Genomic DNA, 17,786 nt, shown 5'->3' on the forward strand with positions numbered 1-17,786 from the left:
AGAAAATTAAATCAGATTATATTTATGATAAAATACAAGAAAGTGATAATGATAGCAAGAAATTGTGGCAACAATTGAAAAACTTAAGTTACTCAGGTAAATTAAAGGATGAACTGTGTTTTGACAGAAAAAAAGATAGCAACATATTTTAATACATTTTTTACATCTGTAGCATCAAATTTAGTAAATTGCCATATGCTCCTAGGATTTTCAGCACTGATTCTTAGAACTTTAAAAGCATTATAGATCAAAAAGGATTACACAAAGCAATTTTAGGCTCACAGAAGTAACGGTAGAGTATATTCTTAGTGTAATAAATGGACTAGGAGCTAATAAAAGTATTAGGGTAGATGGTTTACCAGCAGGGTTCTTAAAGGTTGGGGCACCAGTACTAAAAGGACCAATAACATATATTGTAAATTTATCTATAAGGACAAGTGAAGTACCGGCTGGGCTGGGCTGCAGCTCAAACCATTGTACAAAAAGAATAATAGGCAAGAAGTAGAAATTACTGACCAGTCAGTATGCTAAGTGCAGTATCAAAAGTACTGGAGAGGGTTTTTTATGATCACTATACAATTTTCACTCAGGATTCAGGGGAAAGTACTCCACCGATACATTTTTGGTCTACCTTTTAGACTTAGAACTGATATATCAAAGGGAAATTATGCAGGACTTCTACTCTCACCACACTTTGTATGAAAAATGATGAGCAATGGGAATAAAGTCAGTGGAAGGGTTTTACTCATATCTGACTGGAAGTAATCATGTAGTTAAAATTGATGAGTATTATTCTGAGCCCTGCATTACATCTTGTGGAGTTCCACAGGGAAGTATTTTAGGACCACTATTATTTTTATGCTATGAAAATGACATGAAAAGGATGCTGGTGTTATCTCAAATATATTAGGAAAAGAACCTGAATCATGTAATAATTGGATGATTAATAACAAACTGTCTCTTCACCTAGGAAAAACCGGAGTTATGATAGAATCTAAAAGAAAACTGATGGTAAATAATTTTGCAATAACATGTAATGGTCAGGTAATAAAAGGAGTAAGGTTAGTGAAATACCTAGGAGTTTATTTGGACCAATGTGCCTTAATTATAAACTATCAGATTATAATTAAGAGATTATATGCAAGATTAAAATTTTTATACAGACAAGCAAATGGCCTTAATCAGGAAATTAAGAAAACCTTATGTTATGCTTTAATTCAACCTGATTTTGATTAAGCAGGTTCTTGGTATTCTAGAGTAAGCAGTAAATCCAATAAGCAACTACAAATTTGTCAAAGCAAAATTATTAGATTTATTCTAGGAGTAGACCCCAGAGCTCACATTGGCCAAGCAGAGAGGGAGAACGTAAGCATGTTAAGTGTAGAGAATAGGGTTAAGCAAATACAACTGAATCATGTCTTTGTCATATACAACGACAGAGGACCCACATACCTTACAGAAATTTTTCATGGGGTAGTAAATAACCAATCAATCAGGACTAGACACAGTGAATTTAACTTTTGTGTAACAAGAGCCAAGGGAATTACAGCTCATACCTTCTATCATACATCTATTAAAGATTGGAATTCATTATCAAATAATATACCATGTATGTATTCAAAAGACCTTTAGATCATCAGTTTGGAAACATTCATGAAGAAAGATTCTCTGAACTAAATGATAATGTATATTACTCGACATGTTAGTAATATTATGCATGGTGTGTTTAAACTTTTCCACTGCTTTAAAGAGAGGGATATGCAATGTGCATATGTCTTATATGGGTGTGCAGTGGCCCCTTTTGTCTGACTGCTCCATATTGCTACAAGGACCCTACTGGAAATAAATTTGTAAAATTTTAGTAGGATATCCTAGTGGAAGTTCTATATACCTTATTGTGGTGTATTGTACATGTGTGTACCTATCATAAGGTACTAGAGTCCTTGAATAAAGTCAATCAATCAATTCAAAATGGGAGATCCTGATGAACCATGTACGTGTACTGAAGCCATTCGAAGAAGTTACAGAACATTCTTTTTTTTTTTTTTTTTGGTTATTCTGCTGCTTCGATATCAGAGGTAATGCCTGTTATAGTTATTCTGAAAGATGTCTTGCACCCAGGAAGTGACGGCTCAGAGGAGAATCATGTACCAGAACCATAAAAAAAAAAAGACAACGCGAAACGAACTAGCAGAGACATTTGATAGGCTAGTCAGAACTTTTATTCATACCACTGGAACTTGATCATAGATACTAGAGGAAATTCTTTTCATCTTCTCGTATCGCAAATCGTGTACGAACAGTAGTTAATCAGCTGTTTGTCGATATAGAGAAGTTTCCAACCCCAGACAGTTACGACAAGCAGACATGGACTAAGGACAAAGCAGAAAGTCTTGTTTCTTCAAGCACCATCTTCCATCATTAATTTGAATACAAAGATTCGTAGCTGGGAAGAGTATACCAGGAAACGTAAGAAAATCTTTATTTTATAGACTCAACCACTTCAGTACAGAAGTTGGGGGAAGTAGGTAGTGGAAAGTATTGCGAACTGGGACCTCGTCCCACATCCTGTCAACACACTTCAGTAATCAACGTGGCTAAAACGCGTAAATAGTGGGGTAAAAATACACTAGTGTCAATTACTATTTAGGTTAAATGTACGGAGCATAATCTTAGCAGAAAATGGCTTTGCTTTGAATTGGTCATTATCATTGCTCCTGGTAAAGTAACCAAACTATATGGTTTTAGTAATGTAGAACATATTGCTAATGTTATGGGTAATCAGAAATATTTATGTAGAATGTTTATAGACTCTTATCTTGCATTTGATCCATACGTGTATGTGTGTGTGTGTGTGTGTGTGTGTGTGTGTGTGTGTGTGTGTGCGTGTGTGTGTGTGTGTGTGTGTGTGTTGTGTGTGTGTGTGTGTATGGTTGTTTAATTTGTTTATGGATGGGTTTGTTAGGGAGGTGAATGCAAGAGTTTTGGAAAGAAGGCAAGTATGCAGTCTGCTGTGGATGAGAGAGCTTGGGAAGTGAGTCAGTTGTTGTTCGCTGATGATACAACGCTGGTGGCTGATTTGGGTGAGAAACTGCAGAAGCTGGTGACTGAGTTTGGTAAAGTGTGTGAAAGAAGAAAGCTGAGAGTAAATGTGAATAAGAGCAAGGCTATTAGGTACAGTAGGGTTGAGGGTCAAGTCAGTTGGGAGGTAAGTGAAGTGTTTTAGATATCTGGGAGTGGATTTGGCAGCGGATGGAACCATGGAAGCGGAAGTGAATCATAGGGTGGGGAGGGGGCGAAAGTTCTGGGAGCCTTAAAGAATGTGTGGAAGTCGAGAACGTTATCTTGGAAAGCAAAAATGGGTATGTTTGAAGGTATAGTGGTTCCAACAATGATATATGGTTGCGAGGCGTGGGCTATAGACAGAGTTGTACGGTCCTAGGAGGGTGGATGTGTTAGGAATGAGATGTTTGAGGACAATTTGTGGTGTGAGGTGGTTTGATCGAGTAAGTAATGAAAGGGTAAGAGAGATGTGTGGTAATAAAAAGAGTGTGGTTGAGAGAGCAGAAGAGGGTGTTTTGAAATGGTTTGGTCACATGGAGAGAATGAGTGAAGAAAGATTGACAAAGAGGATATATGTGTCAGAGGTGGAGGGAACGAGAAGTGGGAGACCAGATTGGAGGTGGAAAGATGGAGTGAAAAAGATTTTGAGTGATCGGGGCCTGAACATGCAGGAGGATGAAAGGCGTGCAAGGAATAGAGTGAATTGGATCAATGTGGTATACCGGGGTCGACGTGCTTTCAGTGGATTGAACCAGGGCATGTGAAGCCTCTGGGGTAAACCATGGAAAGTTCTGTGGAGCCTGGATGTGAAAAGGGAGCTGTGGTTTCGGTGCATTATACATGACAGCTAGAGACTGAGTGTGAACGCATATGGCCTTTGTTGTCTTTTCCTAGCGCTACCTCGCGCACATGCGGAGGGAGGGGGTTGTTATTTCATGTGTGGCGGGGTGGCGACGGGAATGAATAAGGGCAGACAGTATGAATTATGTACATGTGTATACATTTATATGTCTCTGTGTGTATATTTATGTATACATTGAGATGTATAGGTATGTATATATGCGTGTGTGGACGTGTATATATACACATGTGCATGTGGGAGGGTTGGGCCATTCTTTCGTTTGTTTCCTTGCGCTGCCTCGCTAACGCGGGAGACAGTGACAAAGTATAATAAGAAATATAAATATTGTAAGAATAACTAGAAAACTTTTTTTTTTATCAATCTTTCTGGTCTGTCTAATATCTCTCTTTGCAGAGCTGGGTGGGTTGTGTAAGCTACCTTCAACGGTTGACTCAAACATTTCGATTTGAATCCATCAAATCATCTTCAGGCGCGTGTGTGGAGAAGTCACTGGAGCAGGTAAGAATGATTTCGGGTTGCAGGATGAAGTAAGATCTGTTGACGGACGTGCATGTAACGCTGCTTGCTCACTGGCTCTTTACCTGGTGCTGGGGTATGAAATTATAGTATATTGACTCGTCCTGTGTTCTCGTTGTTGATTTTCATCTTTTCCCAAAAGCCTCCGTAGACCTTCACCCTCGCCTCCACCAGGTAATGGGTCACACATCCCTTCGCTGTCACTCGTACCCTACCAGAACCTCATGTCCCCCCTAGTTTTACCCTCACCTGCCACATTACCCAATCCTTTCAAATCACACAACACTAATCTATGATTCCACTTATCAAATTGTTGACACACTCACTGGGCTCCTTCCTAGGATCCGTTGTATGTGAATCCTGCAGTTTCGAGGTTGCACTTTACTCAGGAGCACAAAATTAATGGACATTCATCTAAGCAAGAAGATTCTTATAGAGACTAATACTGCTTTCTGTCTGGTTTCAATGATGCAGCCCCGCTAAAGGCTTCTCTCACACACGGTGTAGCCACTGGTAGGCGTCTGGTGACAGTTTGGCAGATGTAAGGTGTTTGGTTCGGGATGGTGTGCAAAGTGGATCATGGGATGTATTTTGACGAAGAGAGAGGGAGGTGGTGAAAGCCTTACGTAAGATGAAATCTAGCATGGCGGCTGAAGTGGATGGTATTGCAGTTGAATTTCAAGAGAAAATTGGGGTTACTGTGTTAGTGGTTGGTTAGTTAGGATTTTTAGTGTATGTATGGATCATGGCAAGGTGCATGAGGATTGGCAAAATGCATGCATAGTGTTACCGTATGAGGTCAAAGGGGACAAAGTTGAGAGTTTGCTAAGTGTACCCGGTAAGTTGTATAGGAGAGTTGTGACTGGGAAGGTGATGGCATGCACAGGGCATCAGAATTGGGAGGAACAATACGTGGTGGAGTGGTTAAGAATGTGTGGATCAGGTGTTTGCTTCAAGGAATGTGTGTGAGAAATACTTTGAGAAGCAAAATGATTTGTATGTGGGATTTATGAATCTGGTGTTTAAAGCATAAGATTGGGTGGAAGGTTTTACTAATATATGGTAAAGGAGGAAAGCTCCTAGAAGCAATGAGAAGCTTTTATCAAGGGTGTAAAGCGTGTGTGCAAGTAGAATGGAGAGCGAGTTGTTCCAGGTAAAGGTTGATCTGCGGCAGGGGTGTTTTATGTTACCATGGCTCTTTGATTTGTTTATGATTAGGTTGGTGAAAGATGTGAATATCTATAGGGGGTAAGAAGGACTGGTAAGTGGGTCAGTTGTTGTTTGCTAATGACACAGCACTGCTGGTTGATTAGAGTGAAAACTTCAGAAGTTGGTGTCCAAGTTTGGGAGAATGTGTGGAAAGAGGATGTTGAGAGGAGTGTAAAAGCAAGGTAATTAAGCTAATCAGTGCAAAGGGACATATTAGCTGGGGTGTGAGTTTGAATTAAGAAAATTTGGAGGATCTAGGGTTTTGAAACACCTGAGAGAGGACATAACATCGAATGGAACCATGAAAGCGGAAGTGAGTCACACGGTAAGTGATGGAGCAAAGATTTTGGAAGCATTGAGGAATGTGTGGAAAGAGAGGTCGTTGTTTAGAAAGGCTAAAATAAGTGTATGAAGGAATTGTAGTTCCATTGATGTTGTGTGCCGCGAGACTTGGGTGGAGGATGGTGTTGTTAGAAATAAAATGTTTGACGACAGTTTGTGTTTTAAAGTGGTTTGATCTAATGAGTAATGAAAGGGTAAGAGAGAGAGATGTGCTAATAAGAAGAGTATGGTTGAGGGAGCTGAGATGGATTGGACCCAATATGGAGATAATGAATGAGGAGAGGTTGGCAAAGAGTATCATAGTATCAGAAGTGGAGGGGACAAGGAGAACGGGGAGATCAAATTGAAGATGTGGGGATGGCGTGAAAAAGATTTTGAGAGATCGAGGCCCGAACATGCAGGAGGGTGAAAGGTGTGCAATGTGTAGAGTGAATCAGAGCGATAGAGTGAACCAGAGTGGATCAGGGGGCAACGTGCTGTCAGCAGGCTGAACCAGGACATATGAGTCAACCAGAGTAAACCATGTAGAAGTCTGTGGGGCCTGGTTTTGGATAGATGGATTTAGTTTCGGTGCATTGCACGTGACAGCTAGAGAATGGATGCACATCTCAGTAATGTACATGGAAAGGACGACACTATGTTCCACCATTGCTTACCCTTCTGCCCCAAGGAATCCCTTCAATGCGGCTCCCGCAGGAAGCAGAAAGCCAGCCAAGTCCACTGGGTAGGACCACAAGCCAGAAAGCGTGGCAATGTTGTATGTCGTTGTTGGATGAGCAGAGGGCAATAGAAGAGTATTTAATGTCTTCATCTTGGGCCATATCTTAGATCTACATGAGGGGTCATGAAATATGCTGAAACTGCGTTTGTAAGTGTTGTTGCAACGGGTGGTCTCCATAACACAGATGGGAAAGGCAACTCATACATTATTGGGGAGTGGTTGTTTCTTGTGGATAGATTTCTGGTGGGGCGGTGTTTACAACAGGACTGGGTGGGTGAATCTTGTAAGTATAGGTGTTTGAGGTGTAAGGCATGGATTTCTTTTATTTCTGTTGGGGTTGGTGGTTGGGTATGGAGTAATTTGGATGAGAAGGGTCTAGTGATGCTGCAAAGAACTGTCAAGCATAGTAAGAGAGATTGCACAGTAAGCGTGACGAATGTTTGTGGTTGCTAAACATCCATTAAATGCTCAGAGTTTGTACTGTTGTTGGCAGGGCTTTTTTTTTTTTTTAATATTTGCTTCTGACGCTGAGTAACCAGGGCTGTTAGGATGAAGACCCTCAGACTTTACAAAGAATGCACCAAGTAGGTAAAGCACAACTTGGGGTGGAGTAAATTTTGTAAAAGATACAAGGGTATTCTTGGCCACATCTTGTACTAGTAGGTTCTTCTAGGGGCATGCACTTTGTTTATGGTGCAAGAAGTCAGTGATTTGTTTATCGAATGTGATATCCAATATGGTTGTTGTTATAAGTAGGTTTGGTTCACCATTCAGGGTGATGGTGTGTGTGTGTATGTGCATGAAGATTGGATGGATGTATGTCATGGGTTTTAGAATGTGTAGACAGACATCTGCAGTAATGAAGACATCCCTTGGGGTTGGATAGTGTATTAGTGCAGCAGGTTTGTAGTTCCTTGGGTAGTGTTAGGATAAGGTTAATGTGATTTATTTTGTCACATGCCAGGTGACTTTCACATTAGGTTCTTTAGTTGGTGAGGGAAGGTAACTCCCAGGTGAGTGACCCTAGCTTGGTAGTTGCCTTTAAAGTTGGCTTACCATTTTTTTATCACTGTTGTGGATCTTTGGTGTAAGGTTGTCAGGGGATAGTGCTGAATGCTTTTTTGATATTGATATCTACTCCCCTAAAACTATGTAGAAGAGGGAGGGGTTGTGGTTGGTTGAAGCTATCCCACGTGTTGTGTAAGGTTTACATGCATTGTGGTACTGAAGTGCTGGCTCTTAAGCCATACCATGTACCTGAGAGTTGGATATTCTAAATTATTTTTGTGGATCATTTGTTATGGAAATTGGATACTGATAACAGCAATATGAGGAGGGGGAGCTGGGTGGTCTGCTTTCAAAATGGGTACTTCATGCATCAGCAAACTTCCAGATGCTCGAGACATTTCACTATCACAAGGTCGGAACTGCATACTAGAAACAGTAGGAGCCAAGACTGGACAGCAGTTGTCAAAATGAATTTAGCTCAAGTTCTTCATGACTCCTGTTCAGGGGTGTGGCTGCTCTATGTTTGTGAGAAGTGTTTCACGAATATGTTCATATGCTCTTTGGGAGAGGGGATGTTGGTTTTTATTTGAAGTGCTTCTTGTGTAAAGGCTGAACTGATGTATTCGATATAGATTTCTTTATTGCCAAAAGTTGGTTAATGTGGAGTTTATGGTCAACAGTGTTAAGGGAAGAGTGCTAGTTTTCAATATACTCTTCAGTGATTAGTTTATTGATTTTAGTTTAGATTTGCTCTACAAGCTGTAGAAAATTTGTCAGGGCATATCTGTTTTACAATATCTGCTACTTATAGGGATAAGTATGGGTTATACTGCGTAATCATTGTTAATTATGTTCATATAGTGCAAGATACCATGGTATAGGAATGGAAAAGTATGTGATGAAATTCCAGAGCATGGATTCTGTGTACAAGGTGAAAGCTAGCTTATCTTCTTTTCTGCAAGTCTCTTTGCTGGCATTTCTTTTCTATTAAAATTTCCAGATTGTATAAACTTTTCTGCAAAGTTCTGTGATGTACATTCTCCCATATGAAATTCAGGAGCGTGCTTGATATTAGACGATTATACATATTGCCAGTCTTAAAATTTCAACTGATCATGAAAATCGTTGTTGTGGCTTGCTCGTCTTTCAATGAATCTCATAACTTCCAGCCCAAGACATGGAAACATCCATAGTATGAAATAGTTAACCCCAATAAAAGTGGATACCCTCTGTGGAAAGTAAAAATTCCAGGTAGTATTTAAATTTATTACAATTTACAAGCTTGTACTCCAGTATCCCCCCAATAATCACAATATGGTTCATGGTATGACTAACAAGATGCCTCTCAAATATTTTTGAGAATTTTCATAAACCCATCTCAACAGCATGAGAACACAACCTAAATCCTGGACAGGTATATATTAACTGCAATAATTACTTTTCATTGCTGTAACAATGAAAATACAAAATATACACTTTAATAAATTTAAAATAAAAAGGTACACAACTGTATAATTGCAAATTAAAACATACAAGTTACAACGATAAACATTTATTATATATGATTCACTATATAAACATGTGAATAATATTTTTCTATCAGTTTAATATTGAACATCTTATCTTTCTGAAGATGAGAAGATATTCAAAACAATATAACTGAAGAGTCTAATAATTTAGAAGTATTGCCACCAATCAGTCCATCTGTTGTAGCGACATCTTGTGATACCCAACAAGAACTTCAGCAACCAAAGCCAAATATCTTTGGTTTGAAGAAAAAAGTTTATACAATTTGAAACATTTCTTGCTATGCTGGTGAGATCAGAGCAAGTGGTAAGCTATGCTGGGTGGGCTGAAAAGTGATGCCACAAAAAGTAATTGAATATTATGCAAACACTCAAACGTGTTTTAATAACATGAGTCTTACCGACTGACATAAAGCTCATAGAGTCCTACACTTCATTTGCACCACATAGAGGAAAGATGCATAAGAAAATGACAGTATCATCTTGCCATTTCAATTTCACTACCATTTAAGTAAAGCATAAAAAAGGCAATTTGATTTTAAATAATAGTAAAGTTTTGTATCAACACTAAAAGAACTGATATAAGGCTAAGGTTGCTCTGGCGTACTGTATTCCTCACTAATTGGTTCTGTTGCATGGCCATTCTGTGGCATAGTAGATGCATCTTGAGTTGTAGTAGAGTCTTGTGGCAAGTCTAAAGTTGGAGTAGCAGAGAGGCGATCATCTTGGACACCTTGTAAACGCTTCGTCATGCCACCAACAAGAAGGGGGCGCTTAACATCAAGCCCACTAAGTTCTGTGTCACCCAACAAACGTTTCACTCCACCTTTCATCTTGAGCATCGTATTGATAACCCTTAAATCCTGAAAAAAATGTAAGTCAGCACATGAAAATTTAATAATACAAGCAATTTACTACAAGTAAATCTATACAGCACAACAAGAAAAAATATGATTAAGGATCCCTGCCAAAGTATGGCACTATATGATATTGTATCTTTCACTGGATTGATAGATAAATCAACGACCATGTCAACAGTTATGGTAATTTGCTGCACTTTTCTTAAGAGTGATCGTAATAATTACAAAATATAATGCTGCCTGAGATAAAAGGAAGAATGAAAAAAAATGTAGAAAATAATAAGGGAACTGTTACTGCTACTATGGACAGAAACAACAATGAGTACAATTATGTCTGAGGGAAGGAGGCAAGGAAGACAAAGAGAGAACAAGACAAAGAACAAAGAGTAGAGGCAAGACATACTTTGAGCCACATACTACAGAATAAACAAGCAGTTTTAAGACAAAGAGTAGAGGCAAGACATACTTTGAGCCACATACTACAGAATAAACAAGCAGTTTTAAGGAGACCAAAACAAATTATGCTACCTACTAATCTCAGCCAATCTTTGGCTTCATAAGGTGCAGTTCAAAATAAGCTTTTAAGTTAGCTTTAATGGAAAACTTATTTTGCTAGCTACTTTTATGTTTTGTTCTGAATCAAAATTGCTTTGTAAATAAAGAAAGTATCTACAATATAGAAGTCCTGAGTTTAGCAAGCACTGTAATTAGTAATGTAGTTAACAAGTTCAATGAAACTTTTCCTGTCAAGCTATAACCATGAGTAAACAAATACTGTACCTTAAAACAACGTGACATGTCATTGATTAAAAAAAAAAGAAATTCCTATGGACATAAATAAAAAGATAAATTTTCTTGTTTTCAAATGAGAACAAGTTGAAGCACGCATTGCAAGTAGATACAATATAGCCTTATTCTAGCATTGAAAGTCCATTATTATGCAAGTCAAAATATCTACAAGGAACAGGTGTACTTTAATTCTAGTGTCAAAAATCCCGCACAACCTTAAACCCTTTTACCCTAATGAATCCTATGGTAAAATGAGTTTCCTTTCCTGGTGATTTTAACAAGTTTTCTATGAATGCATCTCTAACATAATGTGTGCTGAATAGCACTATTCTTTCCCAGGAAAACATATATATGTGGACAGAATTTGGCAGATAAATTCATAATGAAACTCGGCTGTTTCTTTTACTCTTTTGTACAGCACTCTGGTGCATGTGTTTATGTCTTATCTCTACAGATTCCAATCCAATTCATTATTGCAAACACTTATTTCAATCTAGTCTGTCTTTCAATAACAAAAGTTCAGGTCATTAAGCTCACTGCCATCATGATTTCATACACTATGTTCCTCTTCTAGTAATTCAATTTGGTAAGCTCTGATGGCTTCTATCATGTCATGCTGCAGCTATTAGTTTTACTTACTTCAGTGTCTTAGAAGAGCACAAGGTCATCTGAGAAGAGTAAGTCAAGTGTACTACAGCAGCATGTTGATAAATGGTAAACTTGTGGTAAGTTGTATCTCTCAGAAATCTTTTTAATGATTTAAATGATCTCATTTACTTGCTTTGCCAATATTTACTGTTTTGTATTCAAGTCTATACTTATCATTTGGTGCTCTTTCTTCTCATTCTATGACCAGGAAGTTACGATGAGTTCTACCACAGGCTTTTCAATATCTTCAGTTGCCTCATTTTCATATCAATTACTTGTGTAACTTCAATTTCCATCTCTTTCTTGCACATCACTTCTCTTCGTTCTACCTATCACTATTCAAATCAAATCATTACAAGCTTTACCTGTGTAGCATTCACTAATGCAAATTTCACAGATTGTAAATCTCAATTCTAGGATAATTTGATATCTGACATTATGCATTGTATGCTGTGCATGTGTTCAAGACTTATCAATCCTTTCCGTTAACAGTTCTCTCAATTTGTTTTTTCGTAGTTTCATAGGACAATAAGAGAATGATTTGGTAAACAGTGAAGAGGAAGTAAAAGCTTTGCGGACGATGAAAGCTGGCAAGGCAGCAGGTTTGGATGGTACTGCAGTAGAATTATTAAAAAAGGGGGTGTCTGTGTTGTAGACTGGTTGGTAAGGTTACTTAATGTATGTACGACTCATGGTGAGGTGCCTGAAGATTGGCGGAATGCATGCATAGTGCCATTGTACAAAGGCAAAGGGGATAAAGGTGAGTGTTCAACTTACAGAGGTATAAGTTTGTTGAGTATTCCTGGGAAATTATATGGGAGGGTATTGATTGAGAGGGTGAAGGCATGTACAGAGCATCAGATTGGGGAAGAGCAGTGTGGTTTCAGAAGTGGTAGAGGATGTGTGGATCAGGGGTTTGCTTTGAAGAATGTATGTGAGAAATACTTAGAAAAGCAAATGGATTTGTAAGAAACTGCAGAAGCTGGTGACTAAGTTTGGTAAAGTGTGTGAAAGAAGAAAGCTAAGAGTAAATGTGAACAAGAGCAAGGTTATAGGTATAGTAGGGTTGAGTGACAAGTCAATTGGGAGGCAAGTTTGAATGGAGAAAAACTGGAGGGAGTACAGTGTTTTAGATATCTGGGAGTTAATTTGGCAGTGGATGGAACCATGGAAGTGGAGGTGAGTCACAGGATGGAGGAGGGAGCGAAAATTCTGGAAGCGTTGATAAATGTGTGGAAGGCGAGAACATTTATCTCGGAAAGCAAAAATGGGTATGTTTGAAGGAATAGTGGTTCCAACAATGTTATATGGTTGCAAGGCATGGGCTGTAAATAGAATTGTGTGGAGGAGGGTGGATGTGTTGGAAATGAGATGTTTGAGGACAATATGTGGTGTGAAGTGGTTTGATCGAGTAAGTAATGAAAGGGTAAGAGAGATGTGTGGTAACAGAAAGAGTGTGATTGAGAGAACAGAAGAGGGTGTTTTGAAATGATTTGGTCACATGGAGAGAATGAGTGAGGAAAGACTGACAAAGAGGAGATATGTGTCAGAGGCGGAGGGAACGAGAAGTGGGAGACCAAATTGGAGGTGGAAGGATGTCGTGAAACAGATTTTGAGCAATCGGGGCCTGAACATGCAGGAGGGTGAAAGACGTGCAAGGAACAGAGTGAATTGGAACAATGTGGTATACCGGGGTCGACGTGCTGTCAATGGATTGAACCAGGGCGTGTGAAGCATCTGGGGTAAACCATGGAAAGTTCTGTGGGGCATGGATGTGGAAAGGGAGCTGTGGTTTCAGTGCAATATACATGACAGCTAGAGACTGAGTGTGAACAAATGTGGCCTTTGTTGTCTTTTCCTAGCGCTACCTCAACGCACATGCTGGGGGAGGGGGTTGTTATTTCACGTGTGGTGAGGTGGCAATGGGAATGAATAAATGCAGACAGTATGAATTATGTACTTGTGTATACATGTATACGTCTGCGTGTGTGTGTATACATATACGTATACGTAGAGATGTATAGGTATGTATATTTGCGTGTGTGGACGTGTATGTATATACAAGTGTATGTGGGTGGGTTGGGCCTTTCTTTTGTCTGTTTCCTTGCACTATCTAGCTAAGGCAGGAGACAGTGACAGTGACAGTGACGAATCAACCTTCCAAATATTTTTTGTACATGTGCTATGCACCTTTTAACTTATTCAGCTCCACTACCAGAAACAAGAAATACTGTCAAGCATACATAGTAAGATGTGTGGTATTTTTGTGAATGTTTTAGTTTCAAACAAGTATGATAATGAAAGGTGTTCATCATTAATGCCAACCATCTTGTAGGACTGTTGCAATTTATTGTACTGTAAAATGTGAGGGCACATCTCATATTGGCCTCTTCAACTTCTCCCAGCAGAGTGAACAGTGTTTGGAAAAATTCTGGCCTCTAACAATTCATTACAAAGCATGGGATGCCAACTACAAGAATCAATGACCATTTATCACCTGATTTGAGAATTCTAACAATAAATGCCCTATCCGCAGTGTAGCATGGGTGTCTATGCCCCAGCTGCATAGAAAGTGTTAACTTTCACTGGACATGAAGCGATACCAAGTGATGCCAAGAATCCTCTGATACTATTCAACATTCTAAAGTTAAGATAATCTAAACTGTTTGCCTCTTATTACACATGAAACTAATGTCAGAATCTAACTTCTAATTAGAAGCTTTTCAATGCTCTTTCTCAAAAACCCAAGATTTTAGTTTGGCATTCAACCAAAAACCCTTACCTTAGCTGGACTTCGGTTAAAAAAGTATGGTAAAGGTTTCCTCGGTGACATAGCTGTGCTGCCTTTGTCTGGACTAAGCGAGTTAATAAACACCGAGTGGTTGCTTGAAATCCTTCGACGTGGAGAAACTGGGGTGTGGCGTATTACAGGGAGTGGTGACAATGGAGGGAGATCACCCTGAAAGAAAAACAAATGTATGGGCGTATCTAAAGGCATTATTTCTAAGAAAAATAGCCCCCTATCCTGATGTGCTGCTATGAGATGAAATAGCCATCAATATGTAATTCTACAGTTACATATTTGCAACATCTACATTTTTTCTAAATCCAGTTCACAAATATTACTGCAGTGTAATTTCAAAGTTATAATGCTTAACAACAATCTCAAGTACTTTGCACCCTAAAGTTTAAAAAACCAAATAACTAAAAAAGAATGAGGCAGAGACTTCAGCTAATTTCAGAGATAAAAATCTTACCTATGATTTTAGGAGACTAACAAAACTTTAAACTGTTAAACTGAAGCAACAACAAACATGGATAAAAGGAACATGGAAAAGTGATAATGTACAGAGCTCAAAGTAAACCCAATTAACATATAAATTTGAAACAAAACAGAAAATAAATATTCTAATGGTGGCATAGTGGCTAGTCTACCCTGAAAGAACTTCTCAAAACTAATTTCTTTTCCCCTTCATCATTTTCATCTTTTTTCTTCTTACCTGCCACCTCTAGGAATCCACAATGTACAGGGTTGAGGCTGGGTACCCTAGCTCTCCAACATTGATTCCTATGTGTATATGGCTGTGTGCCCTTGATATCCAATGCAGATGGATACCAAGTAGACAGAGGGATGTAATACTAATGTATTTACACGAACATAAACAACCCTCTATTCTACATTGCAGGGTGAGTTTATGACAAATTTCAAGCAAAAAATCCTGGACCCCTAATTCAAGTTGCAACCAAAAATTGAGAAACAACTTTGAAAATGGAAAAGTGTGGTAATGCTGACAGGTTATGCAGTTCCTTATATCATATCTGGAAAAACAAATTCCCGTGTAACCACTACAGATTTTGCACTCACATGTAACTTAAAAATGGGCATATTGATGTTTACAATGGAAAGAACAAGTTTCTTTCATATGTCTGAACATGTTTTCTCATATAGAGTAAAGTTGCAGAATGTTACAGTGATACGCCTGATCTGGTATTTACTGATAACCACGAGGAAAACTGAAACAAGATAGGTCCAGACAAACTTCCATGTTACCACATCATTAGGTGAGAAGTGTAATCACATCCTCTGATGATGTGATCACACAAAAGTGCATTAGGCCTTATGTTTCATTTTTTCTTTGTGGTTACCAGAAGATACAGTAAAGTATGCTATTCTGTGTGTTGCAGAATTGAGTTGCATGAAATCAATTCCTGCATGGAAGCAGGGAAAAATGCAGGTAGCAAACAGGATAGGAGAGTTTAAGTTGAGGATACAGACTGTCTACAGTCTACCGATGCACATAGACATACTAATGAAAAAAGTGTGGTTAATGTGGACAGCACACAGAAATATATATAAAGTATACCACAGCGTATTCAAGAGATGTAGTCTCACAGGTGCTATATAAAAAAATTAGCATCTAACTTATTCTATGCTTTTCTAGTGGTCAAGTCATTACAAAAATATAACTTAAAATGCCTTCGAAAGAAGAGCATAAACATACCTCTTGCACAGACCGAAACTTGAGAGCAAATGCCTTCATTTGTTGCACATAGACTTGATTATAGAATAAAATGAGATCACCTCGCTCCTCTGATTCAAAGTTAGTTGAAGTTCCGGTCATTTGACTTGGTGTGGGTGGAGGAGCATTACCCTCCTGCTGACCAACAACATTGGCTGGAAACCATATATTTGAATTTGTATTGATAAATTCATATATTGTTATATAAGCATTCATATGCATATATTCTTCATTTATCCATCTTTCTAAACAGTACTTTCTTAAATAATGAGTTGTACAATCCATGTTGAGGTTAATGAAACAATATATTGAAATGCATTTATAACTAGGATGTTTTACTACGTGGATGAAGATATGAGTGAAAACCTGGAGAAAATAGAAATAAAGAAATCATCTTGAGAATCTATGCAAATTATCTGAGGAGAATTAGAAGCTACACGTGACCTATCTATGATGCATGTTCTCTCCAAGAACTCTCTCGATGGGATGGCCATGGCAAAACACTCTGTAACTGGTGAACTCCAGTGCCGCTTTTTTGTGTCTCATCCTTTACAGGTCACTGACAGAGGGCAACTCAAGTGCAGTTTCCATAAGCCCCTACCTCATGTTCCTACCAACTGCTTCTACCTGATGTGTCTACATGTAACCTAAAAGATCGATACCATATGTACTGAAATATACTACATAAAACATGAATTATACTACTAGAGAAAGAATCATACATATAGATACTATCATCACATACATACACCTATTCTGGAGATGTGGAAGAAAGAATACTATGTGTATCTCATACGTACTGTACAAGATAAGTAACAGGTTGGTACAGAAGGAGCACAGTGAGGATCCATCCCTGAAGGCTCATATCCTGATGCTGCTTCTCTATGACAGGAAAGGCAAGCACACTTAAAATATTTTTCATTCCAACCTTCCAGCTTGGGCAACATATAAACAATCTCTGTGCCTGTGTTTCATGCAATTGCAGTGTCTTTCACAGGACAGAGGCCCATCCTTTTATATTAAATCATGGCAGATAAGAGTGCTGTCAGCGTTGTAAGAGCTAAGGAAACATCTCAGCCTTACTAAAAAGCTGAAAATGTGACTTCTAAATAAACATCCTTTCCCCCTAATTAGTTCATTAGAATGGGTGTTTGCTGTATCCATTAAACAAAATGTAAAGTGAAAGCTATGAACTAGCACTGCCATTTTGGCAAAATCTGGTAATAGGTACTCATAAGTACTTCGTCTTACACAACAATTTTGTGACTATCTTGCCATGCATCCCTCCTTGTTCCGAACACCCAATATCCACTAACCTACCATATAATACATTCCCTCACTGATGCTCCCATGTGTTCTATCTTTTTCTCACACTATTCACTTAATTCCAAAGCCCACACATGTAAGCCTTGCTTCTATAAATACTTTCCACTCCTTCCCAATTCCATTAGTATCATGTACTATCACGTTATGCCACTCAATAGTCAATCTTTCTCACTATCTCTAAATACAAACCCCTTTATCAAGGCCACTCACTTTTGCCACTCTCTTACCAACCATATATCTTTTCCTAAAACCACAATATACTTTCACATTTACATCCATCAAGAAGTGATCAGACATCCCACCAGCTGCCCCTCTCTGCACACTCACATCCAGCAATCTTTCCTTTATAAAGTTGTGAACCAGTACTTAATTCAATACTGCATGCAGTTTTTTTAA

General features: G+C 38.5%; 1 protein-coding gene and 1 long non-coding RNA gene across 3 annotated transcripts in view; one reads left to right on the top strand and one right to left on the bottom strand.

The window, feature by feature from the left end:
* Positions 1-17,786, top strand: part of LOC139749911 (uncharacterized) — a 51,195-nt gene that overhangs the window by 32,459 nt on the left and 950 nt on the right. The window contains exon 2 of the long non-coding RNA XR_011713064.1: positions 4,319-4,423. This is a non-coding gene — a long non-coding RNA (uncharacterized lncRNA). The remainder of the gene's footprint in view (positions 1-4,318; positions 4,424-17,786) is intronic.
* Positions 8,974-17,786, bottom strand: part of LOC139749910 (retinoblastoma-like protein 1) — a 33,652-nt gene continuing 24,839 nt past the window's right edge. Inside the window, exons 15-17 of one of the 2 annotated variants that reach the window (XM_071664314.1) lie at positions 16,047-16,219; positions 14,327-14,503; positions 8,974-10,110 (exon numbers count right to left, since the gene is read on the bottom strand). In XM_071664314.1, the coding sequence (XP_071520415.1) occupies positions 9,835-10,110; positions 14,327-14,503; positions 16,047-16,219 (626 nt within the window). In that variant the 3' untranslated portion in view covers positions 8,974-9,834. The remainder of the gene's footprint in view (positions 10,111-14,326; positions 14,504-16,046; positions 16,220-17,786) is intronic. The other variant, XM_071664315.1, reaches the window with a different exon arrangement.

This window comes from Panulirus ornatus, chromosome 8, assembly GCF_036320965.1.
Source record: "Panulirus ornatus isolate Po-2019 chromosome 8, ASM3632096v1, whole genome shotgun sequence".
NCBI classification, from domain to species: domain Eukaryota; kingdom Metazoa; phylum Arthropoda; class Malacostraca; order Decapoda; family Palinuridae; genus Panulirus; species Panulirus ornatus.